This window comes from Artibeus jamaicensis, unplaced genomic scaffold (genome assembly GCF_021234435.1).
Source record: "Artibeus jamaicensis isolate MK-2021 breed Jamaican fruit bat unplaced genomic scaffold, CSHL_Jam_final scaffold_916, whole genome shotgun sequence".
Classification (NCBI taxonomy): domain Eukaryota; kingdom Metazoa; phylum Chordata; class Mammalia; order Chiroptera; family Phyllostomidae; genus Artibeus; species Artibeus jamaicensis.
This window is the reverse complement of record NW_026522059.1, coordinates 32,320,618-32,348,424: the sequence shown is the minus strand read 5'-3', so window position 1 is coordinate 32,348,424 and position 27,807 is coordinate 32,320,618. Positions and strand designations below refer to the sequence as shown.

The 27,807-nt window shown below is 41.8% G+C and overlaps 1 protein-coding gene and 1 long non-coding RNA gene across 5 annotated transcripts in view; one reads left to right on the top strand and one right to left on the bottom strand.

The window, feature by feature from the left end:
* The window catches only part of LOC128626704 (uncharacterized), a 38,139-nt gene extending 26,115 nt beyond the window's left edge, over positions 1-12,024 (bottom strand). Inside the window, exon 1 of the long non-coding RNA XR_008390742.1 lies at positions 11,903-12,024. This is a non-coding gene — a long non-coding RNA (uncharacterized LOC128626704). The remainder of the gene's footprint in view (positions 1-11,902) is intronic.
* Positions 12,025-12,380: 356 nt separating this feature from the next.
* On the top strand, positions 12,381-20,782 carry PDP1 (pyruvate dehydrogenase phosphatase catalytic subunit 1). 4 transcript variants are annotated; one of them, XM_037131114.2, is made up of 3 exons: positions 12,439-12,519; positions 13,339-13,373; positions 16,727-20,782. In XM_037131114.2, the coding sequence occupies exons 2-3, from the start codon at positions 13,343-13,345 to the stop codon at positions 18,382-18,384; spliced, it is 1,689 nt and encodes a 562-aa protein (XP_036987009.1). In that variant the 5' UTR covers positions 12,439-12,519; positions 13,339-13,342; the 3' UTR covers positions 18,385-20,782. The 4 variants fall into 4 exon arrangements, with proteins under 4 accessions (XP_036987011.1, XP_036987009.1, XP_036987008.1 ...); XM_037131116.2 differs by lacking the exon at positions 13,339-13,373 and having other exon boundaries at positions 12,381-12,519; XM_037131113.2 differs by lacking the exon at positions 12,439-12,519 and having other exon boundaries at positions 13,246-13,373.
* Positions 20,783-27,807: the final 7,025 nt, after the last annotated feature.

Here is a 27,807-nt window from a genome sequence, read left to right as displayed (position 1 = left end):
AGGTTGATGAGTTTTATTTTGCAATTAAAAAATATGAATACATATTATCATTATGACTTCATAAAGGACAATGTAACAGGAAAAAAAGCATGCAAATACAAAATTTCAGGCTAGAGAAGTGTTTTAAATTATAAAGGTAGCTTATGGAATTCAGTTTAGTCACAGAAAAAAGTCACTGCCTTGTTGCTTTTTTATCCCCCACATGCAACAAGTCTGAAAATTCTAGACATTAGCATATCTCCTCTGTCAACCACTAGGAAAAATTAAATCCCTCCATGTTTCTCAAGTATTTTGTGAATACTTCTGTTATATCATGTGGCGTCATACTTATTCCTGTTAATATTTACCTAGCAGCTAAACAAGTTCTTAAAAGCAAAGAGTTTGTCTTAGCCTTTCATCCATTGACAGAACATAGCACAAAGCCTAGAACAAAGTAAATATTGTAAAAAATATTTATTAATCTGTACACAAGTCAAATGGAAAGAGAAAGTTCTCTCTCTAGATGAAGTTGTTGATCTTATCTGTAAACTGCCATACCACGTCAGACCATGAAGGGAGACCCCAGAGATGTAAGTAAAGTTATAAGAACATTCTAATACCACTGATACACAGCAATGACTTGCAAATTTAAACTTAAATTAACATGATTCGTCAACACCATTGTTCTGAAAAACAATTTCAGCTACAAAATTTTTTAGCTGAGTTGTGTTTAAACCTTTAGTGTGACACCAATTTATACATATTCAAATGAAAACAGAATTTTCAGATGCAGAGCAGAGTGAGGACCATCAAAAAGCAGGGTTAACAGCTGGTGGGGAATGAGATCCTCTGAGTTCATTCATCCAGGTGGTTTACTGGTGAGCCAGGGATCTGTGACCTAAGACTGAACATCAGCTGACAGTTCCCTGAACCCAGGAAAACAATATGTCCTAATTTATTTCCCTGACAAAATTTGGCTACCGTTCAGCAATGCAGTAAAAATAGGTTCCATAAAAATGTCTTTATGGATTTTTTCATTACATTGATAAATGGGGAATGAAATCATCTGAGGCAGAATTAACAAAAACTTTTATCCTTCCTAAATATGTATCTCCCATGAAGAACATAAAAAGTGGAAGGAAATTCAAAGTATAATTGTTTCTTGCACTACCAAATTCAAAGAATGTAAACATATATAGTGTTATGTTAGCCATCATTTTAACTCCTTAGTGGTAGCCAGAAGTTAAACTTACGAAATTACTGTTATGTTAAGGATCACATTTTATTTGCCTTGAGCAGTGACTATGCAAAGTTAGAGGCTATAGGAAGCTTGAGGATGAAACTGACTGCACGCACAATTACAAGCAGGATCAGAGGAAGAGCCTGAAAACTTAGAACATCAATGCTTGCTGGTGCTCACTCTCCTCCTGGTCTTCAAGATGAAAGGATTGAAGTCTGGGGGGCCAAATTTGAGCATGCTGGAATTCAACACTTTTGTAAAAGCATCATCTTGCAGCTCATCTACATTATTTACTCATTGTGGTGGGCACCCCCAAGATGGCCCCCAATGGTCCATCCCTGGAGTTCACACCCTAGTAGAGTTCCCCTCCAAAGTGCACCAGGGCCAGTTTGTGTGCCCCAAAGACGAATACAGAAGTGACTGCATGTCACTTCGAGATGAAGGTATAAAAGACATTGCGCCTTCCATCTCGGTGTCTCTCGCAGATCACTTGCTCTGAGGGAAGCCAGCTCTTGCGCTGTGAGAAGCCCTACAGAGAGGCTCACGAGGCAGGGAGCTGAAACATTCTGCCACACTGCTCCCAGATTCCTGACCCTCAGAAACTGAGTGAGAAGATAAACTGTCCATTGTTTCAAGTTGCTAATTTTGGGGGTGATTTGTTACTCAGCAGTAGACAACACACCCACTGTGACTTGGCTAAATTAGAAAAATTGAGCTTCTGCCTCATCTATCAGACGGGGACTACTGTATTTACACCATTCTCCTTTATTCCAGAATGAATTTATGACGACTTTCAGGGATGTGGAAAACACAGGACAGCCAAAATTAAGAGGTGGGAGGCTGGAAAAACAAGGGTGATGGATAGAAAAAAAGATGTGGGAGGCTAAAAAAATAACATATTACACAATCTTGTAACTGGGCCACAATGCTGGCTATACAACTTTTGGCAACTCCTCCAACCTCGCCCCCCACCACCTCCCCACACAGACAGACAGGTATTGATTCAGTTCAGAGTCCAAAAATTAAAAAAAGAAAATCCACTACTTAAAAGATATATATTATCCTTAGTACGAACACGGTCATGAGCACTTTCTTGGGCACTGCCTTAAAACAGACACTGCGCGGAGTACACGCTGAGGCCTTCACATGCACAGATGCATCCAGTGCCTCGTATTGCGCAGGCGCCCACTGGGCTCTCCTGCAACAGGACCCAGGGTTGACCCCACCATCCCGGGCAAAGTTTTACTAGTGCTACGGCTCACCTCCAAAAAAAACACTTGCCCTTCATCGGCTACTGCTCTTCATTTTCCATTCTCACAAATATTTAAAGCAGCCCATTTTCAGCCACAAATTTAATGGCAACAGTTTTGGAAAACCCCGGATATTCCAATTATTTTCCCATATTCCTTCTACCTCAGTAAGAACCTTGGTAGACACCAATGTCCATTCTGATAGTCACCCGGGCAGAGCTTTGAGCCTCTTTAATGCCCCTTCCTTTTTACCCTCTTACTTTCCTGGCCACCAAGTCCTAGCATTTTTATTAATGTCTCTTCCCTCTGTTCCCTCCTTTAGTCTCTTCCTGCTATTGTCTAGCTCTAAGTTTCAACTCCTCACTCCCGGACTTGGGTAACAGCCCTGGCTTTGTTTGGGTTGGCGTAACAAAACGCCATAAACTGGGTGGCTTGAACAAACTACCAACATTTACTTCTCATTTTCGGAGGCTGTTTAGTCCAAGAACAAGGTGGTGTTGGCTGCTTCTGTTCCCTGGTGAGGGTGCTGTTTCCAGGCTTGTGGACAGCCCCCTCATGTGTCCTCACATGGGGAACGGCGGGGAAACAAGTTTCCTGGTGTCTCTTCTTACAAGAGTAGTAACCCCATCGGGAGGGGCTGGATCCTCAAGACCTCATCTAAACCTAATCACCCAAAATGCCCCACCTCCTAATGCCATCGCATTGGAGGTTACGCTTCGACGTATGAATTCAGGTGGTACACCCGGTCAGCCCATAGCAAGGTCCCAGTCATTCTCGACCCAGCCTGACGCAAATGATCGGCAGAGCACTTCTTCTTTCAGACCTGGGTCTAGAACGTAGGAAATCAAAACCCAGCCTTTTGTCCCACCTCTAAATCCTGTTCTTCACAGACACAGCTCCTCCACCCAGATTTGTTCCCTCTTCTCTCTGGGCCTTGCCATACTGTGAAACCTAGAATGCACCACTACACCTCCGCCCCTCTGGATTCCAATTCCATTCTATAACCCTAGTTCAATCCCTAGCTCAGAGAACTGGAAGTCTCAGAGTCAGGGGGACTCTAAAAAGTCACTCTGCTCAGTCCTCAGCCTCACCCACTCATTGTCCACTCACCCATCCAATATTTACCGGGTACTTCCTGAGCCAAGTAAAAACAAGTATGAGAGGTTCAGCCCGGAAAGATGTCTGGTTTACACAGAGAGACTGGAATGCAAGTGATTACAATCTAAGTTCAATGTTCAAGACATGAACAGAAGGTTTTGGGAGCACATTTTTTGACATATGTTGTCTAGATTCTGTTTGAATACCTCCAGTAACAGGAAACTCATTACCTAAAGGGGGAGGCTCATTCCATTTTCAGAAATCTATGACCACATAAAGTTATCATCTTGAGTTTAAATTTAGCTTCTATACATTTATTTTATTTTTTCAAATTCCAGAGTTTTCAAAGATAAATTTAGCTTTCTTTTCACATGCCTGTCATTAATTACTTGAAGACTACACCATGAATATCCCTAAACTTCTTGTATGTTCTCTTTCTAGGTTCTTCACCCTGCTGGCTGCTCTCCCCTGGCTCCTCTGGAGATTTTTCTTACCGCCTTCACAGTTTGTTTGGTGGGGATTCTCCAAGGCAGAGTGGAGGGAGCTACTACTTTTTGGAGAAATGTACCTTTTGGGAGGCATGTACCTTTTGGGGAAAGAATGGGGCACCCTTAGTATATAACTTCTTTTGGGAGTCATAATTTTCAGTGATTCTTTCTCACACACTTTAGTAATCTGTTCTCCAGAAACCCGCAGTACAAATTTGAACTGCTCATACTGGGGCTTGTTGCACACTATCTCGAATTGTCCATTAAAAAAAAATTTCGAGACTTCCGCCAAGATGGAGACGTAGGTGGAGGAACCACCTTGCCTCTGTGCACAACCAAATCTAAGAACAACTATTTTTAACAGCAGTCACAACGAAGCCACACGGAAAATCGACAATACGGAGTCCAAAGGACAACTAGATACTCAGCTGGACCGGAATGAGGAGCGAAGCCAGCAGCGGAACAGGTTAGCAAGAAAAAATTCCCAGGTGGTGCGCAAGCAGCCGAAAGCGCTGATCGAGAGTGAGCTAGCTACGGGAGCGCACAGGGAAGAGGCGCATTTACCTGCGGAGAAACCAGTGAGAAGGGAAGCCTGCGCGGGGCAGCAGCCTTGCACAATTCCGATCGGATAAACAAGCCCGAGGCGTGTGGTTTGACTGGACGGGCTGGGCTAGCGGAGAGGACCGCCATTGCTCCCTCTCTGACCCCGCCCCCACACACAGCGTCACAAACCAGCGACCTGGGTCTCCCCGTCCTGGTAAACAACTAAGGCTTCGTTCTGCTTACTTAACAGCACGAATAGACCAAAAATGGCTCTAGGACAACTCAGAGCCCCAGAACCGATAGATCTAAGCGATGAAGAAATAGCCAGTCTTTCAGATGCACAGTTCAAAACACTGGTTATCAGGATCCTTACAGAACTGGTTGATTTTAGTCACAAATTAGAGAAACATATGGAAGCTAAACTAATTGAAATGAAGGGAAATACACAGGAAACCAATAGTAATGGAAAGAAAATTGGGACTCAAACCAAGGGAGTGGACCAGAAGGAAGAAAAAAATGATCAAACAGAAAAGAATGAAGGAATAAGAATTCAGAAAAATGAAGAGAAGCTTAGGAACCTCCAGGACATCTTTAAATGTTCCAACATCCGAATTATAGGGGTACCAGAAGGGGGAAAGGCACAGCCACCAGTGGAAAACTTATTTGAACAAATAATAAAGGAGAATTTCCCCAATTTGGCAAAGGAAATAGACTTCCAAGAAATCCAGGAAGCTCAGAGAGTCCCAAAAAAGTTGGACCCAAGAAGGGACACACCAAGGCACATCATCATTACATTAGCCAAGATTAAAATGAAGGAGAGAATCCTAGAAGCAGCAAGAGCTAAGGGGACAGTCACCTACAAAGGAGTTCCCATCAGACTGTCAGCTGGATTTCTCAAAAGAGACCTTACAGGCAAGAAGGGGCTGGAAAGAGGTATTCCAAGTCATGAAAACCAAAGATCTACAACCAAGATTGCTCTACCCAGCAAAGCTTTCATTTAGAATGGAAGGACAGATAAAGTGCTTCTCAGATAAGACCAAATTCAAGGAGTTCATCATCACCAAGCCCTTATTATATGAAATGTTAAAGGGACTTACCTAAGAAAAAGAAGATAAAAAAGATGAACAGTGAAAGGACAGCAAACTCACAGTTATTAAGAACCACACCTAAAACAAAAGCAAACTAAGAGGATAGCTAGATCAGGAGCAGAACCATAGAAATGAAGATCTCATGGAGGGTTAGCAACAGGGGAGTGGGAGGAGGGGAAGGGGGGAGAAGGTACAGAAAATAAGTAGCATAGACAGTAGATAGAAAATAGATAGGGGGAGGGTAAGAATAGCAGGGGGAAATACAGAATCTAAAAAATTTGAGACACGTGTTTATGAACTAAAGGGGGAAATGGTGGGGGAGGGGTATGCAGGGTGGAGGGGAATGGAGGGGGGAATAGAGCAAATGTAATGGCATAATCAATAAAAAAAGTTAAAAAAAATTTCTATCTAAACTCTTATCTAAACAGAATAAGGAACCACAGGTTCCTTGAGGGTACTTTTATTATTCATATTTTCCTTTAATAAGTATTTGAATAAATGAGCCAGTTTTAAGGGAGAAAGTGCTGTGGTGTGCAGAATGCCCCGCCCTAGAAGATGTCCACGTCTTAATCTCCAGAGCCTGTGAATATGCTGTAACAGGTGGATCAGAGTTGCTGACTTCAAAATAAAGAGATTATCCTGGATTATCATAGTGGGCCCAAAGCGATCACCAGGGTTCTTAAGAAAGGGAGGCAGAAGAGATCAGAGTCAGAGAGTGATCTGCCACACTGCCAGGTTTAAATATGGAGAAGAAAACCATGAGTGGGGAAGGCAGGCAGCTTCTCATGCTGGATAAGGCAAGAAAGCAGATTCTCCCCTAGTCTTCCGGAATGGGATGCAGCTTTGCTGACACCTTGAACTTAACCCACTGAGACCTATGTCAGACTTCTGACCCCTGAAACTGTATGATATGCGGGCTGTTTGGAGCCACTCAATTTGTGCTGTTACGGCAGCTGTGTAGGACTCGTTTAAGTGCTACCACTTGGTACCATTTACTAGCCATCACTTGATATTTTCATTTAATTATTATTAATCCTTGAAACACACCTTTGATTTTTATACAGTCGAAGCTATTGGGCAATTTGAAAAGATTACCTAAACTTAGGTCTCCCTCTGATTCCAACTTATATCCATTTAAAAAAATCATGTTGCCTTAGAGGGTGTAAAATCACAACCCACAAATTGTGCCCGAGTAATCTGCTATTCTGATTAGACTTCAAAATGCCATTCTTCCTAGCAACAACTAGATACATAATTCAATAGCTATTAACATTTGTCTTTTACTTGTCTTCTTTCTGTCCTTGAACTATTCTCTTACTGATACTCTTAAAAATAAAACATTTTAAGCTGAACATGTAACTGTTAGCTTTATGCAGATTAAATTGTTCCATACCACAGAATCAACTAAAGTTTATTACTAGGATATAAATTGACTACATTAGGTATTCATCTACATATACTCAAAATAACTGGTCTCTTAGGGAAAATAAGCTTATATAGCCACAATTAGTTTACCTGAAAAAACATAACCAACCAGCCCTGGCTACTGGCTCAGTTGGCTGCAGCATTGTCTGTGCACTGGAAGGTTGCAGGTTCGATCCCCAGTTGGGGCACACACCTAGATGGTTGATTTAATCCTGGTGGGGGCACACGAAAGACAACTGAAAGATGCTTCTCTTTCACATCAGTGTTTCTCTCTCTCTCTTTCTCCCTTCCTCTCTCTCTGAAATCAATGAATATCCTCGGATGAGGATTTTAAAAAATTAAACACAACCACCAATGAAACCATGCAGCACTCTGACAACAGTGGTCATTCAGTAGTGATACACTGAGCTGTGAAAAATTCATTGCTGGTCACAGACATAATAAGCATAGGTGAAAATTCTGCCATTCCAAGGATACAGTCTGCTATCAAATCCATAAAGCATAGGCGAAAATGTGAAAAAACGTTTAGTTCTTTAATTATCCCAAAGCACGCACCTGTTGCAACGGGGCCCCCCTCCTCATCTGAAATGAATTTGTTCTTTCCTTATTGGGCACCTACTATGCAACAGGTGGAATTAGCAGTCACTATAACACAGCAACTCAGAATGCTGCAGGTAAACGGTTCTTCTGCTTCCTACTTGTGTGACCCTGAGGCACATTACCATCATCAAGACTCAGTTTCCTCTCCTGTGAAATGGATATAACATCTCACAAATATGAAGATATACTAAGGCAGTGCATTTAGAACAGGGGTTGCTAATGTTCACTATATGCCATGGGTTTCTAAACAGCGCATAAGAGACAAGGTCCCTGCTCTTGAGAAACCTATACTCTTCTAGTAGTGAAAGTGTACAGGGAAGCAAAAAGAGTTTTAGTTTTTAAGACGTGTCAAACCAGCAGCTATTTTTGAGTCATTGCATAGGGATTCCTACTGAAGTCTGTGGATTGGTATAACCTGATTCAGAGGTGCCTGTCACCTGGCAATTATTGTAAAAAGTGTTCTAGACCCACCCCAACATCTCAGTTCTCCTTAAGTCCTTCTTTTACCTTTCACCCTTTGCATTCTGGGGAAGTCTAAGAACTACACTGAAAGAAAAATTAATCTTGCCAGACTGCCCTATGGCTAGGCAACACCACCACTGCCTCGCCCACCCCATACATGTATCCTCAGCATCCAGAGATACCCCCACTAACAGAGATTTTCAAACTATTCAGCCTTTGCAGGTCCAGAGACCTGCTGCAGTTCTTACTAAAAGCACCTAACCCTCTAATTCAGCTTCCTCAGATCCTTACTTTTCACCTTCTTTGTCATGTTAAATTAGTGCTCAGAAACTTCTGGCCTACTAGCCAATAGTATGTTCCCCTTGAACATACTATTGTCTTATGAATTCTAATGAGGACAGAACGCTTTTGAAATATTAAATGTGAAAGCACTCACTACAGCATCTGGTCCACAAGAGATGAGCCAGAGTGCCTGTTATTTCTTTCCTATGGATGATTTGCCATTCTCAGGGCATCGCTCTAAATAAGTTTCAAAGAAGCAACTCTCACCACTGGGATGGTAATAAAACAGGTACCTATCACTAATGTACTCTGAAATTACTTGTTGATTTCCTATCCAAGACCTGTAGGGAAGTAGGAGCTACAGAGGAGTGTGGTAGGCCAGCCTCTCTTTCCTCTAATTGCTGATTATGGCAAAGGTGACAGTTAAGTCATTAACCAGCAACAGCACCTCAAACCCACGTGCAGGTCTTTTTAAAGCTTCCTGGCTGGCACCCCTGAGACTCTGCTGGGCCATCTCCATGTTGCCACAGCTAACCTTCAGTAACCCCAAGGGTTTTATCACTTGCCCACAAGAACACCAGGCCAAACTGGTTAAGCACTTGCTCATTTCCAGGTTTATTACAGGGCAAGAAAATGACCAAGTGTTAAGGATCTCAATTAGGAACTGTCTGCATTTTTGTTGTAACTGAAAGCATGTGTGTGGACAAAACTGGTGCTTTTACACGGTGTTTTTTCTGTACTATTTTTGAAGCCCCTTCCTCTCTCCTTGCCTGCCCTTCTCTGCAACAATCCTGCGTTGTTTCAGTGCTACCTTCATACACCTTCCAAGCTTCAACAGATATCAACAGGTGTTTTGGTGGCTAAAACTGTCTGTGGGGTAGGAGCATCAAACTCTAGGACCTACCACAGCCCCGGCCAGATAGCCATGTGTTGATAACAAACTACTTTGAAAGCAAACCTACCGAGTAGCCAAACAGAGCTCTATGAGACAAGAAGAAAGGTAGGCCAGAGGGGAGAGCGAGCTGAGTACGCTTAAGAATCATGCCTTTCACCCTCAGTGGTACAAGCAGTTACTTCTTCTACAGAAGTAACTGGGACTCTTTAAATAACATACATATACAAAACCATACAAGTGTGCAGGTGTAAAAAACTGACACCTCTAAATAAGTATTTTAAACCTATTACTTTGGGGAACCTTTATTCTGATTCCAGAAATACCCTGGCACTGCCTTCGATACTCATGACAAATTCTCTTGACTATATTTAGTGGTGGTAAATACCAGTTATTTGAGATTGGGTGACATTTTCAGAAACAGGTCATTCAGAACTAACAATCACAAGATGGGGAAATCAAAATTATTTTGGTATAAAAACCAAGGCTCTGGTTATAGTGGAACAAGTTGGAGTTTCCTGTGCAGATCTAAAAACAATCTGGGAAGTTAATTTTAAAAGTGCTCTGAATAATGGCAATGTTGGTGTCAAATAGGGTAGGTACACGCTACCAAGATGACATACACTTCGAAGAGGTTATTAACTTGGATGCAGTCGGCCCTCCCATATCCACCGGTTTTGTATTCAGATTCAACCAACTGTGGATTGAAAACAGTTACTTTTGATCTGCGGCTGGGAATCTGTGGACATAGATTGGCTGACTGTACGCCTTGTTGAAAGCCATTTCATATACGGGACTTGAGCATCTGTGGATTTTGGAATCCATGAGGAGAGGGGTGTCTGGAACCACTCTTGCCATGCCAAGAGATGACTTCTGGAGTATCAGTACTCTATTCTCACAGTTATTAGAAAAACATTTACAGACAATAGACACACCTAGTATAAATATCCTTTCTGAGTCTCAGGAAGAAACTTAAAATAAACATGCATTCTTAGCTTCAGCTAACTGGTCTTCATGTCTGCGGAGTAGGGGCTAAGAGTCTATTAATAACATCTATCAATACATAATCTAACTGTAGAACATTATTTGGGGGGTTTGGGTCTCCTCCTCTCTAGGAGTCTTTAATGTAAAGACTCTGATGTATAGAGTCTCTAATATATAGACATATAACCTGGACACATGTCTATAATATTAATACGAGCCCTACATACCTAGCTCTTCTGCTGCTTTGAATTTTCTTAGTATGATATATATTTACATCAATTTAATGACATCTTTTATTATTTTTTACTTTTTATGACTATTTTTATTCCTATCTTCTTCCATATGAGAGAACTGAGCCAAAAAGACGTTGCCCAAGACCCCAAACAGTAACCTGCAGAGGTGGTGGGATTGGAAACCTGGCAGTCTGGCTCCAGTTGTGCTCTAATACACTATACCACACAATACTGCCTCTATGAGACAAGAGAAAACCTGATACATTAATCAAATAATCAGGACAATGATTAATCAAATAATCAGGAAAAAGGACAATGAGGAATACTTCAAATTTATGGGAAGCTCCTTTAGAAAGTAGAAAGGAAGGGCTGAAGTGAGGCCAGGACAAAAAGCCACATAGAGCAGCCACAAGACTTCATGGGCAGCCTAGGAAAGGGCAAAAAGGCTTTGCTCTAATTTATTTAGAGAAAACAGGAGGCAGCTGGAAAGACCCGGGGTGGGGTGGGTGGGTTATAAAGAATCAGTTTCTGGCCCTGTTTCCTGTATATCAGGTCCTTCCTTGGTTACATAAAAACCACATGATTCAAGATTAATAAAATTCCACAATACTGCGAACATGAGTATTTATATCCAGTCCACATCACTTTGTGGACTTTGTTGGCCAGTGCATAGATGTGCTTAATAAATCAAAGTAAACTGTTTAACACTAGGCAGGATAAGCGCAATGGTCCACCTGGTATCTCCAAGTAAGCTTTCAGAACGCACTACCCTTAAAGAGGGGATCTATGTGGAAGGAAGCATGTGAAGAAGCCCTTGACATGTCTTCCCTCTATTATAGAATGCCAATACCACCCCAAACCTAATCTAACCTAACCTAACCGAAGCGGAAACTAAGTCTCATAAAGCGAAACTTGAAGGTCCTCTTGACTCTTAAGTCGAGTGTTCTTCCCACTTGTGCAGACTGATTCTACCCTCTTCTTTGTAACCATTCAAGGCAAAAGACACACTACTGATTTCAAAGACACTCACAGAACCTGAGCACTCACCAACCCAAAATGGGAAAGAATTCCTTCATCGGAACTTCCCCGTGCTTTAATTTAGACCAGTTTCCTCTCCCTGGGCCCTTGAGAGGTGTCAAGAAAACTCCTAAAATCTGCAAAGTATCAAATGAATGAGGCAACAGATACCCTCAGGGTACTGTGCTTTATTCCAGGGTGGGGCAACAAGGATTTTAGGTCCCTGTTAAGCAGGGAGACGCCCCCGAACCCTACCTATCCCAAGAAGCCTGAGCCCACCAGCGAGGCGCACGGGAAGCTCGGCCGCCAGGCCGGCCATACCTAGTACAGGTCCCCCGCCGAGGTGAGAGGGATTCGCGGAAGCCCCCCTGGCGGGGAGCAGCCGGTCCCCTGGGCCCTACGCGCGTGGGGATGCTGGAGCCGGCCCAAGTACTTCCTCTCTTCCCGGCCCACCGCCAACTTCGTCACCACCACCCACCCGTTCACCCACGCCCAGCCCCGCGTTTCGCAGTACCCCTGCTTGGCACCGCCCCACCTTCCACCTCACGCGGGGCGCGGTCACGTGAGGCAGGCTGATACAACCAATGGGCAGCCAGTGCCCATTGGAAAAGCCTGTCTGACCCCCATTACGTCACAAGGCTGGCTGGGCGCGCGCAGCTTTTTCGCCCGCCCGCCTCGTCCCGCTCTCCATGTCCCCGCCCACTCGCCGCTGCGCAGCCAATCGCGAGCTAGGAGGCCTCCCGGCTGGAACGCGCGGGCGGGGCGGGCCTGGGTGGTGGCCCGCTGCTGCAGGGGCGGGGGTGGGGGCGCAAAGTGGGCCTGCCCGAGGCGAGGAGCAACGCCAAGGAGAGTTGCATCCGCCTGTGTGGAAGGAGCGACGGATGGTGCCGCTGCCGCGGCCGTCTCCTCGGGAAGAAGCGGCTCTCTTGCCCTGTCCGGTTCGTATTCCCTAGCCCGGCCCCGCCACTTCGTCTGAATCCTCTACCCGCCGAGTTGTGAAGGGGGTGCTGGTGTGTGGGGCGCGGCGGCCACGAGCGTGCGGTGGGAGGACGGGAGGCTGGGGAGGGACAGGCCTCCGAGCGCCAGGTGCGCGCGGGGCGGTGGAGCGGCGAGCAGGCTGGCGTGGCGGCGCTGGGGGGCTCCACGGACTTGGGATGGGGGCTGCCGCGCGTGTCCGCTGTTTGTACTGGGACGCTGTGGGGACTAGCTGAAGGGTAAGCTAGAGGAAGGTGCTCGCGGGCGATGCGTTGCGTGTGCCCGAGGGTTTCCCCTTACACACACCACGGGGTCCAGGATGACTCCACGGGAAGCCCGCCGCGGGCTTTCTGTAGTCTGGACCGAAGCCGAAGCCGTAGCCGCGTGGGGCCAGCGGGCGGAGGATACAACGCTCCCGTGGACTCCGCGCCCGGATTGGATGGAGGGCTTGGTCCCGGGGCGCACCTCTGCTCGCGACTGGGCTCCCGCCGTCTTGGGCTGTGGCTCTACTTTTCCCTCGGGGTGGGTTGGTTTATTGGTTTCCCTTTTGTCCCCACCCCTTTCTGGAGCCGTCCTCTTCCACCCCTTCCCGGCCCATCCCTTTCACCAGGCTAGAACGAGACCTCGCCCCTCCGCCCCTCCCCCCCCCACTTCCTCCTCCCCTGCCGCCACCGCCTCCTCTAATATGCATCTCTGCCTTGCTTTCAATGGGCCGGTGCTGCTGTCGCTGCTGCTGTCCGCGCGGGTTGTTGGATGTTGTCGGCTCCGTGTTGTGATGACAGGAGAATGTGTGTGTGTCCCGGGCCCAGACGAATTGGTAGGTATTCACTTTACCTGCGTTGGGTACCCAGGAAGGATGGTGACTGATTCCGTGTGTGGAATTAAGGGGCGAGGTAGATAGAAGAGAGGACAAAGGTTTCCTGGACCAGATAGCTTTGATGCTTTGGTGACTGCTATTTTCAGGTAGGGACAAAAGGAGCTAATTAAACAAGTGCTGGCTTGGGGCTTTGTGTCTTCTGAAGGAAACTGGTTTCTTCATTCTAGGAGAGATAACAGTAACCGGAGCTGTGAAATGGCTGGGCAGTTCCAGAAAATACTGAAAAATCGCATTCTTTTTACAGGATGTTTAATGCAATCGGATTACATAAACTGAGGTTCTGACATATTTAATAACTAGTGTAGCATCTTTTTTTCACTTAAACCAAAAGCCTTGCAAAGGTAAAGAGCTCCATAGTCGGCGCAATGACAGCATTTTCTAATTAATTTGTTTGGTGGGATTACTGAAGTGGAATCATTTTTTGGCATACGCTGTGCTGAGCACATCAGTAAGAATGGGTCTCTTTCCAGTTTCTGGTTGCAGTGTATCTTATTAGTTATTGGCAGAATCAGTCTAAGACGAAGATGCTGCATATAATGTCGCTCAGTCTGAATCATAAGGTAGGAACTTTTCAGTGAAAGCATAGAAATAATTTGAAAATTCGACACTGCTCCAGTTTACCAATAACTGTACCTTGTTGCTATTCTTGGCTTATCAAGAGCTTTCTATTTTTGTTTGTTTAGTTCAACAAAAGTTGTTTTTATGGGGATTTTGTTGTTGTTGAGTTACTTAATATTTAGAAAGATACTCAGTGTTTGCTCACTTATGGTTTCTGAAAACATTTGAGGTACTTTGACTTCTAAGGGTATCTGGTCTGATGGAGAGAATATATTATCACTTGCACTAGTGATGACAGGACACTTAATTACAGAGCAGGGTTTTCATGAATTTCAACTTCCCTAAGAATAACTTTTTTTTGTTTTTAAGAATGTGTCTTTTGAAGGCATGCTGGGAGTTGGCGGATTGGGATGCAGTCTCAGTCCATATGCTAAACTGAATAAGTGAAAGATACCATTGATAAAATTCACCCTCTGCTTTTTTGTTTTCAATCTTGAGAACCTTTGCTTCAAAGAAAAAAAATGTGTTATATGAGCTTTTCATCGCTTGCGGTTTGAATGTACTGGATTAGTCGGGGCATTTGCTGCATGACTCAGTTCTTTTACAATATTTCATTCATTTTGCAGTCAACTAAAAAATCATACATTTTTTCAAGACAAAGCAATGTAAGGAAAGTGCAGGTTTGCTGGAACTTCTTATTCCTTGATTAGGTATCCTACAGAGTAGGACAAAAGCAGGTTTACAGTGAGTATATGAAACAGTTTTTTCAGAGTTTATTACTGGTTATTATTTCCATATGAGCAACTGTTTGCTTACTTTTGCCCCACCTTTCATAATGAAATCCTGTTACCTATTCATCAAACTTTTTTCCAAAAACAGACAGACACATAGTACTTTGACTCAATCTACAATCCATCAGAAATACTCATTTTTTCCCTATAGGATTCTTAAATTTTAAAGTAAGCACAAATACCAACTTATATAAAGTTATGGAGAAACTCTCTTTTCATTAAAATTGGCATCTGTTTACATTTTTAATAGTAGAAAATCTTTATACAGAGCAGGCTATGAGTTAATGTGCTTTTTGTGTGCAAACCTAATAGGAGATATGGTTTGTCTGGAAAACAGTGTCATGTGGCTCAACATTTGAGCACATCTCCTGGCTCAGTCATGTATACTTAACCTCTGGATGACTTTCAGATATTCAGTCTGAAGTACTATTACTTAAGTGGTTAGTGTTGATAGATTACTCTTCTTGTGGCATTTCTATTTTTTATTACTGCATTTCAGAATGCCTATTTAGTTACTGATCTTATTTCCAAAATTCTAATCATTACCTTTTATTGCTTAATCTTGTCATTAACTAGATAAACAAATCCCTACTTAAAGAGTACAGTTAAAATGATACTTTCTGTCCCTCGAAAAAGGGGTTTTGTATGACTGGCTTATATGGTGCTTATTTCAGAAGCAAATAAGGATCAGTTTATTCAGTGTTTGTTTTCCTCTGCTTCCCCCCCCCCCCAACCCACTTACCACTTTTTCTCTAACTACTCCTCAAAAGAAGGGACACTAAAACCAAAATGTAATTTATAGTTAACACTCTGTGATATTCGTAATTCTTTTTTTCTTAATAGATTTAACCTTTGGAAGGAATAGCTGATACTAAGATTAAGTTGATTTTATTCCCTTTTTTTGTTTGTTTTTTATTTCCTTATTTAAAGCATTTTGTTTATAGGCCAAATGCATACTTTGAGGCAATACCTTAAGAATTCAGGGGAAATACTGAGGAAGAAGGGAGATATTTTTCTTGCATAAATTATCTTAAACTTTTTTATCATGAAAGACACAGTATAATTGAACAGTGAATAAATGAAACATGCATTTGATTTTAAAGCCTGGCTTCAACACTTATAAAGTGATCCTTAGTTAGAATCTGTTCTGGTATGTTCAATTACGTCTTAGGTTAACAAGACCCAAGAAGGTGAGCCAGCTTTTACAGGATTAATCTGGCAAGTTGGTGGAAGAACTAAGTCCCTAAGCTCACCAGATTGGTGCAGTGGTCTAGGAAACATTGTTTGCAAGACTGTTCACTGGGGTGTGGGAAGGTAATATTGACATTTGTCCTTACTCATTATGTATAATTTTTGTATAATCATGAACATTATTATTAATATAGCAGTATATGTATATAACTTAAGTGTATGAATATACTAATGTTGGGGATGCATCCTTATACTTTCTTGGTCATAGCCAGGTATAATTTAATGCTGCCAATTGACCACAAGTCTAGAAATAGGATGTTCATAAACGGGAAAAATCCTTCAGCAATATGAGAGATCCAAGGCTTTTTTTTTTTTTTTTAAGATAAGAGGGAGAAGGGTGATTGGCCAGGTAGACTGCTACTATATAACGTTATGTAACACTCATCTTCTCATCTCTCCCCAGCTAAATCTATTATACACTGTGCACAGTTTGTGCTACACAAAGAAATAATGAAAACAGAAAAGAAAAGGAGAACTACCATTCAATCCTGGGTCTATAAAGGATTGGGAAGTGCTCAGCAGAATATACCCTGTAGCAATAGTACATAATGTGAGCATAAAATAGAGTGCCTCCTAGCACAGGGCTTAGTAAGTAGAGTCAGCTGTTAAATATTTCCTGTAAAAGCAAAGATAGGTTAAGTAATCTGAAATATAACTTTTTCTTTGTGTGTACCTCTGTGATTTGCATTGTAGGAATCCCAGTCCGAAGTTCCAGCCTGCCACTCTTCTCTGATGCCATGCCAGCGCCAACTCAAATGCTTTTTCCTATGATTCGTAACTGTGAACTGAGCAGAATCTATGGCACTGCGTGTTACTGCCACCACAAACACCTCTGCTGTTCATCCCCTTACATTTCTCAGAGTCGTCTGAGGTATACACCCCATCCAGCATATGCTACCTTTTCCAGGCCAAAGGAGAACTGGTGGCAGTACACCCAAGGAAGGAGATATGTTTCTACACCACAGAAATTTTACCTCACGCCTCCACAAGTCAACAGCATCCTGAAAGCTAATGAATACAGTTTCAAAGTGCCAGAATTTGATGGCAAAAATGTCAGTTCTGTCCTTGGATTTGACAGTAATCAGCTACCTGCAAATGCACCCATCGAGGACCGGAGAAGTGCAGCAACCTGCTTGCAGACTAGAGGGATGCTTTTGGGGGTTTTTGATGGCCATGCAGGCTGTGCTTGTTCCCAAGCAGTCAGTGAAAGACTCTTTTATTATATTGCTGTCTCTTTGTTACCCCATGAGACTTTGCTAGAGATTGAAAATGCCGTGGAGAGTGGTCGGGCACTGCTACCCATTCTCCAGTGGCACAAACACCCCAATGATTATTTCAGTAAGGAAGCATCCAAATTGTACTTCAACAGCTTGAGGACTTACTGGCAAGAGCTTATAGACCTCAACACTGGGGAATCAGCTGATATTGATGTTAAGGAGGCTTTAATTAATGCTTTCAAGAGGCTTGATAATGACATCTCCTTGGAAGCTCAGGTTGGTGATCCCAATTCTTTCCTCAACTACCTGGTGCTTCGCGTCGCATTTTCTGGGGCCACCGCTTGTGTGGCCCATGTAGATGGTGTTGACCTTCATGTGGCCAATACTGGCGATAGCAGAGCCATGCTGGGTGTGCAGGAAGAAGATGGGTCTTGGTCAGCAGTCACTCTCTCTAATGACCACAATGCTCAGAATGAAAGGGAAGTGGAACGGCTGAAATTGGAACATCCTAAGAATGAGGCCAAGAGTGTGGTGAAACAAGATCGGCTGCTTGGCTTGCTGATGCCTTTTAGGGCTTTTGGAGATGTAAAGTTCAAATGGAGCATTGACCTTCAAAAGAGAGTGATAGAATCTGGCCCAGACCAGTTGAATGACAATGAATATACCAAGTTTATCCCTCCTAATTATTATACACCTCCCTATCTCACTGCTGAGCCAGAGGTAACTTACCACCGATTAAGGCCACAGGATAAGTTTCTAGTGTTGGCAACCGATGGGTTGTGGGAGACAATGCATAGGCAGGATGTGGTTCGGATTGTGGGTGAGTATCTAACGGGCATGCACCACCAACAGCCAATAGCTGTTGGTGGCTACAAGGTGACTCTGGGCCAGATGCATAGCCTGTTAACAGAAAGGAGAGCCAAGATGTCCTCAGTATTTGAGGATCAGAATGCAGCAACCCATCTTATCCGCCATGCTGTGGGCAACAACGAGTTTGGGAGTGTTGATCACGAGCGCCTCTCCAAAATGCTGAGTCTTCCTGAAGAGCTTGCTCGGATGTACAGAGATGACATTACAATTATTGTAGTTCAGTTTAATTCTCATGTTGTAGGGGCATATCAAAACCAGGAATAGTGAATGAATCTTACCCTGGTGACTCTCAAGTGAAATAGATTTAAAGGACAGATAGAATTTTTTTTAATTTATTTATTTTTATTATTTTTCTTATCCTGACCCAAGGACATTTTTTTTCATTGCTTTTAGAGATAGAGGAAGGGGAGAGGTGAGAGACAGGAACATTGATTGGTTGCCTTCTTGCTTGAGCCCGGACCAGGGATCAAATCCACAACCTGGGTACATACCCAAACCGGGAATCAAACCTGCAACCTTTTGGTCAGTGGTGCAACGCTCCAACTGAGTCACACTGGCCAGGGCAAGACAGATAGATTTTTAAAACATACAAAAATAATAAACATTGCCAGTGGGCCATTCTACACATGTACCCATTTGATCTTCCAACTAGTCAAGAATCCAATTGATTTGGCAGTAGGTGGTAGGATAATGAGAGTGTTCTCCCTGGCTCAGACCTCACAGTGCCTGCACTTGAGGCAAGTCCTTTAAATAAGGCAAGTTCCTTATTGCAGATGTCATGTGACATTGGCTTCTTGTATCAGTCTGAGAAAATCAGGACTTGGCAAATAGGCTCTTGACTAGGTGGCCGATAGGATCTTGAATAGGTCAAAAGCAAGGATCTTGCTGGGCATATTTTCTTGGTGAAAGAAACATTACTGTTTACACTTGGAGGCTCATTTTGTCACTAAGATTCCAGTGTACATGAGAATATTTATTGCATGATTTCCTAGATATACAACCTACGCATTCATATAAATTTGTTTTATCCTGAGATTTTCAAATGCAGTACTTTAAGCCATAAATGACCAAGAACCAAGCAATCTGAATTTGTGTTTGATTATTTGGAATGCTTTTGAAATGGAAAAACAAACTACTCCCTTCTTTATTCGATTACTTAATGTCATTGAAACATTCTACAAATTTGAAGACAAGGTTTTTAGTTTTATGTACTCTTATATTGATGTTAAATAAAAAATGTTCTTAGTTTGTATTAACGACAAGCTTTATTTAGTTTAAAATAAAAAGATCTAGAATACAAAGGTGGGAATGTGGAAGTCGTGTCTCTCTAGCCACCAGCACATCATTCTTACGTGACTCCTGAAGGCTTGGCATCTGAGTATGTGGGCGGTAGACCGCTGCTGGTGCATCATACTTCTGATTTCATAGTGATAAGGAATTTCATCACTTGGAATTTTAAGGGTAACAAAGTAATTTAAAATACCAATTTGAGGAATAAGCCTTACCTTTGGGTATTAAGACAAAGGAGGAAGTTTTTGTTTTTCCCCACTTAGACATAGGTCAGTTAAAATATTTGGTTTAAAAATTACTAAATGCTTTAAACATAATGTAGCTTATAAATAGGAATGTTGAGCTATACATGTGAGAAATTTTAAGAGGTAACTATTTTGCATGCCTGGTGCTTAATAGAGCACTTAGTAGCATCAAGTGTTCTTTGCAGCAGTCTCCATAATTACATGCAGTCTCTTCTCCTACTGTATCAAAGTAAGTGAAAATAAACATTCAGATTGGCTTTTTGGGATCTTTCTTGATTTGCATCAAATGGCGTTTTGTTCTTGTATTTAATGGTGAGCTCTGTACAGCTGTGCATATATTTTCATTACTTATTCTAGCAACGCTGTTAAATGACTATGACTATGTGTGTTCATAGAGATTTTAATACAAAACATGATCAGCTTTCCCTGTGTAATTAGTTAAGGGGTGTTTAGTAGTCCTTTCAGATTTCTGTAGAATATGAACTAGATATTCAAGAACTCCCTATGGACTGGACCCTAAAACAACTGACTGAAAAACTTTTCCAGTTGAAAAACAAACTCAGGAAGATTGTAGCTCAGAACATCATATGTTTGTTTTCTGAGATCTTTCCCCCCTAATTTTTTGTTTGTAGGGTTTTTTTGTTGTTCTTTTCCCCATCAGCTTGGAGCTTTTCTTCTAGGCAGCATTTTCGAAGAGGGAAAGGCTGTGTGTACTACATACTTATTTCTAAATGCTTTGACAGAGACTTTAAAATGAAACATTGGCTGCAGCAGCAATTAAGACCCATTTTCAGGCTACCATTTGAATTTCTCTTGAACACCACCCTGAAGAGTTCCATATTATACTTAAAAGTTTCATTTGTATATAGTGCAATAAATATAAATTTAGTTTCCTGTGGTCATGATCAACACAGTAATTATCACTACACAAGCAACTTGGTCTGTAGGCCAAAAGCTGGTCTGTCAACTCCAGAATGAAAATGCAGCGTAGAGTGCACATTGTTGAAATGAAAGTAATTGGATGTTAGGAATCTGAATGTACTATCATCTGAAAGCACTTACAATTTTATTGTAATTTGTTGTCATGGTGATGTCACGTGGAATTAAAGAAGATGTGTAACCTTTCATTGTTCAGCCTTAATTTTTTTAAATTTAAACTTTCTAACATACGTATGAACTTCTGTATTGATATTTAACCAATGGCTCATGATATTTATAATACTCCGTTAACTAGCTAAATGCATTGAATAGTGGTGTGGTACGCAGTACTTGATAGAAAAACTGTCGTATAAAAAATGTATCTGTGAAGACATAAGAAAAATTCATAATATAGAGAATGGTCAGAAAAATACCCACAGTGAATTAAAATTTCATATCTGCTTTCCAAATGGCCTGTGTTGGTTTTTTAAATTAAATTTATTGTGGTAACTGGTTAATAGTAATGTATAATTTTCGCATACAAGATTTTAACTTGACATCTGTGTACTATTGCATGCTCACCACTCAAAGTCTTCAGTTTTTCTTCTCTTACATGTATTCGACCCCCTTTAACCACTTTGCCCTCTCCCCACCCCCATTTCTTTCTGGTAACCATTCAGTTGTATGTGTTGGCTTTTAATGATAGTAAGATGCATTCGATTTTCTCTCGTGGTAAATTATACTTAATTTTAAAATCCAGTAGATAGAACCTTCTTAAAAACAGGTATATTTTCATTCAATAAAATGCAATAAAATTTCTTAAAGGATTTTTTAGATCTTCAAAAGCTTGAGTCCTAGACAAACTGGGTGAATGACATCTTGATGGCATGTGAACTGACTTGTTAGAAGGTCATTCCTTTGTTCCTTTCAGAATTGACTTGAAAGTCAAGCTTAATCCTATTACTGTATTTTGACATGTACCATGGGCACTTTTTTGCCCACATCTTTGAGGGGAAAATAAGGTGCACGTGACATGAGCAGTACTAATTCCCATGTATAGTCATTATACATGGCAATTAGCACTAAAATGTAGGTGCATGTTATACACAGGAGCACATTATACACAGCAAAATGTGGCTAACTCTGCCCAATCCTTATGACAACATTTACACCTTGGGTCAAATCCTAACAATATACAGCATTCTTTTCTAAATCGTTCTCATTATAAGCCTTCAAAGTGAATATATTGAAGAAATTCATACACTATGTGCCATGAATGATTACCCACTGCACGTATTTTAAGGATTTAAGCTCAGTCAATTGGGTTCATAAAATATGCAAATAGCTGGTTTTAAAGGGTTCTAGTAATTTTTGAAATTTATCTTGTTTATCCAAGATTTTCATTTTAAGGGAAAGGAGTTTTCCTTTCCCTTGAGTTTTGTTTCTTTGATCAAACATAATATTGAATGAAATATGTTCAGTATTATTTTACATTAGAGATACAAAATAAGAAACTGCTCTGACTGGTGTGGCTCAGTAGATTGAGTGCCAGCCTGCGAACCAAAGGGTCACCAGTTTGATTACAAGTCAGGGCACATGCTTGGGTTGTGGGCCAGGTCCCTAGTAGGGGGTGTGCAAGAGGCAGCCACACATGATGTTTCTCTAAACATAATCTTGAAAAATAAAGTGAACTTTTAAGAAATCCTCTTCTTTGTTCATCAGAAATTAACACCTCAATCCAGGTACAGAGAAATAACTTATTCCTGTAGCTATAGTTTTGTTCTATAGTTAAGATTTTACAAACTAGTTTTTTGTTACAAAGATCTAAGTTAAAATATTGAAGTGCCAATATACAAATTGGCCCCTTCACAGGTTTAGCCCCTCCCCAGGGGAAATGGCTTCCTATGTCCTTTGACTCCATTGTCAAATGAGTGAATTTGACACAAGCAAATTCAAGTCCCCCAGTAAAACTTAGCTAAGTGATCTCCATCCCACTCTTGTCACCCCACACCCTGCCCTGAAGCTCCTAATTCGTACAATGGGAAAAGTGTTCTTTGAGGGCCCATGAAGAACTGTAGCAGCTATTTGGAAGTATTTGGCACCTAGCTGCAGAAGGACAGTACTTCATCTTGGTTCACTTTACTACCTCCAGTGGGTAGTGGAGAGTTTTCCATTTAGACCCTACTTTACAGTCACCCTTCTCTGCTTTTCTAAGCCGTACCCAATTCACTGACTTTCTACCTGCACACAGACTGGACCAGACTGCACAGTCAAATTTCACTACCATGCAAGGAGGTCAGTGATCACATTCAGCCTTGTAGAAACTGCAAACCTTGGGTGCTGAGCAACAAACAAGCAGCCAAGAAGAGTCAAAGAACCAAAGATTTTGTCTGATCAATCAGTTTGTCTCCGTGGACAGGAATAGTTTAATTGGTTGGCAGTGTTGACTGGACAGCCTTCTGGCGTAAAGCTGTGAAGAATGGGAAAGGTGAAACCTGAGGAGGGGTGGGAGGAAGAAAAGCTAGAGAAGGAAGAGAATGGTGTTGGCAGTGTCGGTAATAAAGTCAGTAACCGGGCAGGGAGCATCAGATTTTCTAACTCCTTGGACCAGTGACAGGAATGAAAGCAAAGCAGAGGAAAGAAAGTAGCAAGCTGAATGGTGTTGACTTACCTACAGCATTTTAGAAAACGTTTTTAAACTCTTAAGACATCGTGTACTTTTTATGTTAGGGCAGCAGCAGTTGGAATGCAAGACAGTTTCCATTAGTGTGGACATTTTGTCTCAGCTCATTAGATACGAGGGAGAGGAGGAGCCTTTGACTGTATGGAAGAGGATCTGTGGTGCCTAGAGGGACTGTTTAAGGAGTTTTGCTTAGATACTATTTTTTCTGACTTCCGACCTGGGGACAGGTTAAACAATCTGGCTTGACAAACACAGGCTGCATCACTGAAGCCCTGGTATTAGAAGAAACAGCAGTGAGACAGAACGGAGCAGAGAGAGCGCATTTCTAAAACAAGGCCTTGCAACCACGAAGTCAGTTTTCCCTGTAGCTCTTGCTTAGAGGGGCTGGGATGGCATCCAGGTACAACCAGACCCTGCAGCCATTGAAATACTAATAATATAACCACAACTACTGTTTCTTGAGCACTTAACTACATGCCAGGTCCTGTGGAAAGTGCACCATATACATTTCCTCGTTTAATTCTTGTGCTGGCTAGTCTGGTCCCTCCACCCCTTCTTCAAGCTATCCCTGCCCTGCTCTGTGTCAGGAGGCTGAACCCTGCAGGCTGCCCCTTTCAGGTTCACTTCCCTCCTCGCTGCCATTTCTGTTCAAGCAATGGAACACCAGCAGGCAATGGGAGGGCAGGATGGGAGCAACACCAATAAATTCCTTCCCCGTTCCCTTCTTGCTTTGTCACCATCCCCATCTGTGTCCCTCCACACTGGTGGGGGACACCAGTGCCTCGGTGGTGGGGGAGCCTCTTCCCCATGCCAGTTCTCAGTTGCTCAGGTAAATACTATTCCTCCCTTTGTCCTTCCAGCCTTCAGGATGGCAATGGCTTCCTACCATTGCTTCTGTCTGGGTGCCTCAACAACCCTTGTTTGTTCCCCCATCCTCGCTCCCACCTCTGTAAGTAATGCATTTATTTGAACAGTCTGGTGTAAATCAGTTTCCTGCCAGAACCTTACCAATGTAAAGCTCAAAACAAACTGAGTATTATCTCCCGTTTTACCCAATACAGGTGGGGTCACTTGTGCAGTGTCACACGCTGAACAAACCCCTGTCTGTGTCAAAGCCTGCATGTTTCATCGCCACGTCACACTGCCTGGCCTCTCTGTGTAACCAGAATGACCCCTTTGGAATCTAGATGACCTGAGGACTATCAAGTGGCCAATAAAAAAGGGATCCCTTGAGAAGCAGAAGCGAAGACCCTCATAAGAAGTAGCAAAGATTACCAGTTAGTCTAGCACAAAGCAAATGGAGCTACCTACAGATGCCGGGAGTGCGTCAAGTGAGGACATAAGTGGAATTGGGGTTTTATAGATTAGAGCCGGCGGTGTCTAGCTTCGCAGTGCATTGCAATGTCCAGATACGCATTTTCTCAGTTCCCCAGTTCCTTTGTCGAAATGTTTATTGAAAATTGACTATAGTCTTCGCACTGAGGCTGTTGGGAGTAAAAAGCACAAGCTGCCTTCAAAGAGTTCACAGTTTGTTTGGGAAGACATGTAAAAAGCATACCCTTAAGGAATGAAGGGTGGTTCAGAAATTGAAATAAGTTCCAATAGTAATCCAGAAAAGAGAGTGGTTAACTCTTCCCTTGTGTGACACAGGACAAGGCAGACCCTGGAAAGTCAAGGAAATTCCACCAGAAGAAGCAGTACATGAGCAGAGATCTGAAAGGTGCAAAGTTTGCTAGGCAGAAAAGGACCCAGGAATGGCACTCCTGGAAGAAGGACAGCAGGTGTCAAGACACAGAAACGTGAAACCGGACTGTGTGTTTGAAGACCTCTGAGTATCTTTTACGTGACTAGAACATGCATTGTGGGGTAGAAAGATAGGAACAGGAGGAAAGAGCCTTAAGTAAATACATGGCTGCGGTGCCCCTGTACCCAGTGTACCTTGAAAGACAGTTATTTCAGGAGGCAAAGACCAGCCAAGACAGTTGTGGGATGTAAGAGGTGGGGACAGTGGTAGACGGAACAAGTACAAAACAAAGATAGAACCATGTCAGGCTGAGATCTGGCTTCTAGCCACTCATAGGTGAGAGAGTTGACTAATTTTAAATAAGGAGGGTTGGTGGTTAAGCAAGAGAACATCTGTGTGACTTACATATTGCTATTAGTCATTCATGTGACTACAGTCACATTTAGTAACCTGGTATGTAAACCTACTATGTTTAGTTCAAATATGGTCATATTTTTTTTCCTCCATCGCTTGGTTACCACCACGTAACATACGATTGCTGAACCCTACTCAGGTATGGGGCAACCTGACAATTGAACTTGGGTAACCTAACCAGTCACCCCTCAAATTCTTGGACAATGATACCTCAATCAGATTGTCCGCCACCAGTTGGTTCAGTCGAGTCTAGCAAGTGTTTATTGGGCTTTATCATTTTACATACTTGGGATTTGTGGTAACCGATTGCTTTATGTGACCATTCAAATACAACAGATGTGATGGGCTGTCCCCCCTGAGATTAGATTATAAAATATACCACAGCCTCTTTCGTGGTCACCATCCCTCTTTCTCTAGGATCGCTCACTTGGGGAGGAGCCATACTGTGAGCAGCTTTATATTGTAGAGAGGCCCTGAGGAAAGAGACTATTGGCCTCCTGCCAACAGTCTTCTGAGTGAACTTGGAAGTAGATCTTGCAGCTCCCATCATCTCCTAATGCTGCAACTGTGGCCAACAGCTTTGAACTACAACCTCATGTGAGACCCAGAGCTGTCCTGAACTTCTACCCTCAGCGGTGTGAGGACTAACTGTTTTAGACACCAAAATTTGAAGTAATTTTTTATACTCTTAAGAATCTTACGTTTGTCATACAGACATTTATTATCAGACTGTTTCCTGAACAAGTGATGTCTTGAATATTATCTGCCAAACAAGATGTGCAGTGACCAGAGAGGTCATATGTTAAAAGCCACCTGGATTAAAGAAAGAAAAAGGAGATACATCTAAATGCAGTCTTATAAAAGGATTTTTGACGTGTGAGTGAAAAAAGATCAAGTTGTAGAATATGATCTCTTTATGTTTGATTATTCTAAGCATAATTTAAAAATAAATTTAAGACTTTATATCATATAAACAATAAGTTCTCATTGTAGAAAATTAAGAACTACATATCAGGAGACATAATTAATAGATAATCAAATGCCACCATTTCATGCTACTCAATGATAATTATTATTAACAATTTAGTGTATATCAGAAGACAATGTCATATAGTGGAACCAACACTGGTTTAGACACAGCTTGACCTAGGTATGTTTCTCAAGTTGACTACTTCCTAGAAATTATTTTACCTCTTGGTGCCTCAGACTTTGCATTTGTAAAATGGACAAAAAAAGTGGTACTTTCTTCATATGCTTTTTTTTATAAGGATCATACAGGATAATGTATATAAAGTGCTTCTAGGAGCCATTTTTATTATTCTTCCAGATATTTTGATTATATATACATATATGTATATCTCAAAATATATCAAATAAAATCAGACTGTATTGTATGTATATATTGATTTGTAACATGTTTGTCTATTTAATAATATGTGACAAATATCTTTTTAGGTATGCCATGTTCATGGATTGGAAGACTTAATATTTTAAAATCTCCATTCTGCCCAAAGCGATCTACAGATAAATGCAATCCACATCAAAATTTCAATGGTGTTTTTCACAGATGTAGAAAAAAATCCTAAAATACATATGGAATCACAAAAGATCCCAAACTGAGCAAGAATAAAGCTGGAGGCATCAGATATATATATACACATACATACATATCACAGCTGTAGTAACCAAAAGAATATGGTACTACCATAGAAACACATACAGACCAATGGAACAGAATAGAAAGCTCAGAAATAAACCCATGCATTTATGCTCAGCAGGGGTGCCAAGAACACCCAATTTGAAAAGGATAGTCTCTTCAATAAATGCTGCTGAGAAAATTGGGTAGTTGGACTATTATCTCACATCATATACAAAAATCAACTAAAAAATGTGTAACAGCTGTAATTGTAAAACTAAAGAAGAAAACATAAGGAAAAACTATTCTTGACTTTATTTTGAGCAATGATTTTTTTGGATATGATCCTAGAAGCACAGAAAACAAAAGCAAAAGTAGAAGCTTTAAACTAAAAAGGTTCTGTGCAACAAAGGAAACAACAAGGTAAAGAGACAATCTACGGAATGGAAAACATTTGCAGGTCATACATCTGATAAGAGTTAGTTCCCAAAATATACAAGAAGCTCAAACAACTCAATAGCATTAAAAACAAAAGTAACACAGTTTAAAAAATGCGCAATGGACCTGAAAAGATATTTTTCAAAAGAAGATATATAAATGGCCAACAGGTATATGAAAAGGTGGTTAACATCCTAAGTATCAGAGGACTGCAAACAAAACCACAATGAGATGCCATTTCACACCTGTTAGAATAGCTATTTTCAAAAAGACAAAAGGTAACAAGTGTTGGTGAGGATACAGGGAAAGAGGAACCTTG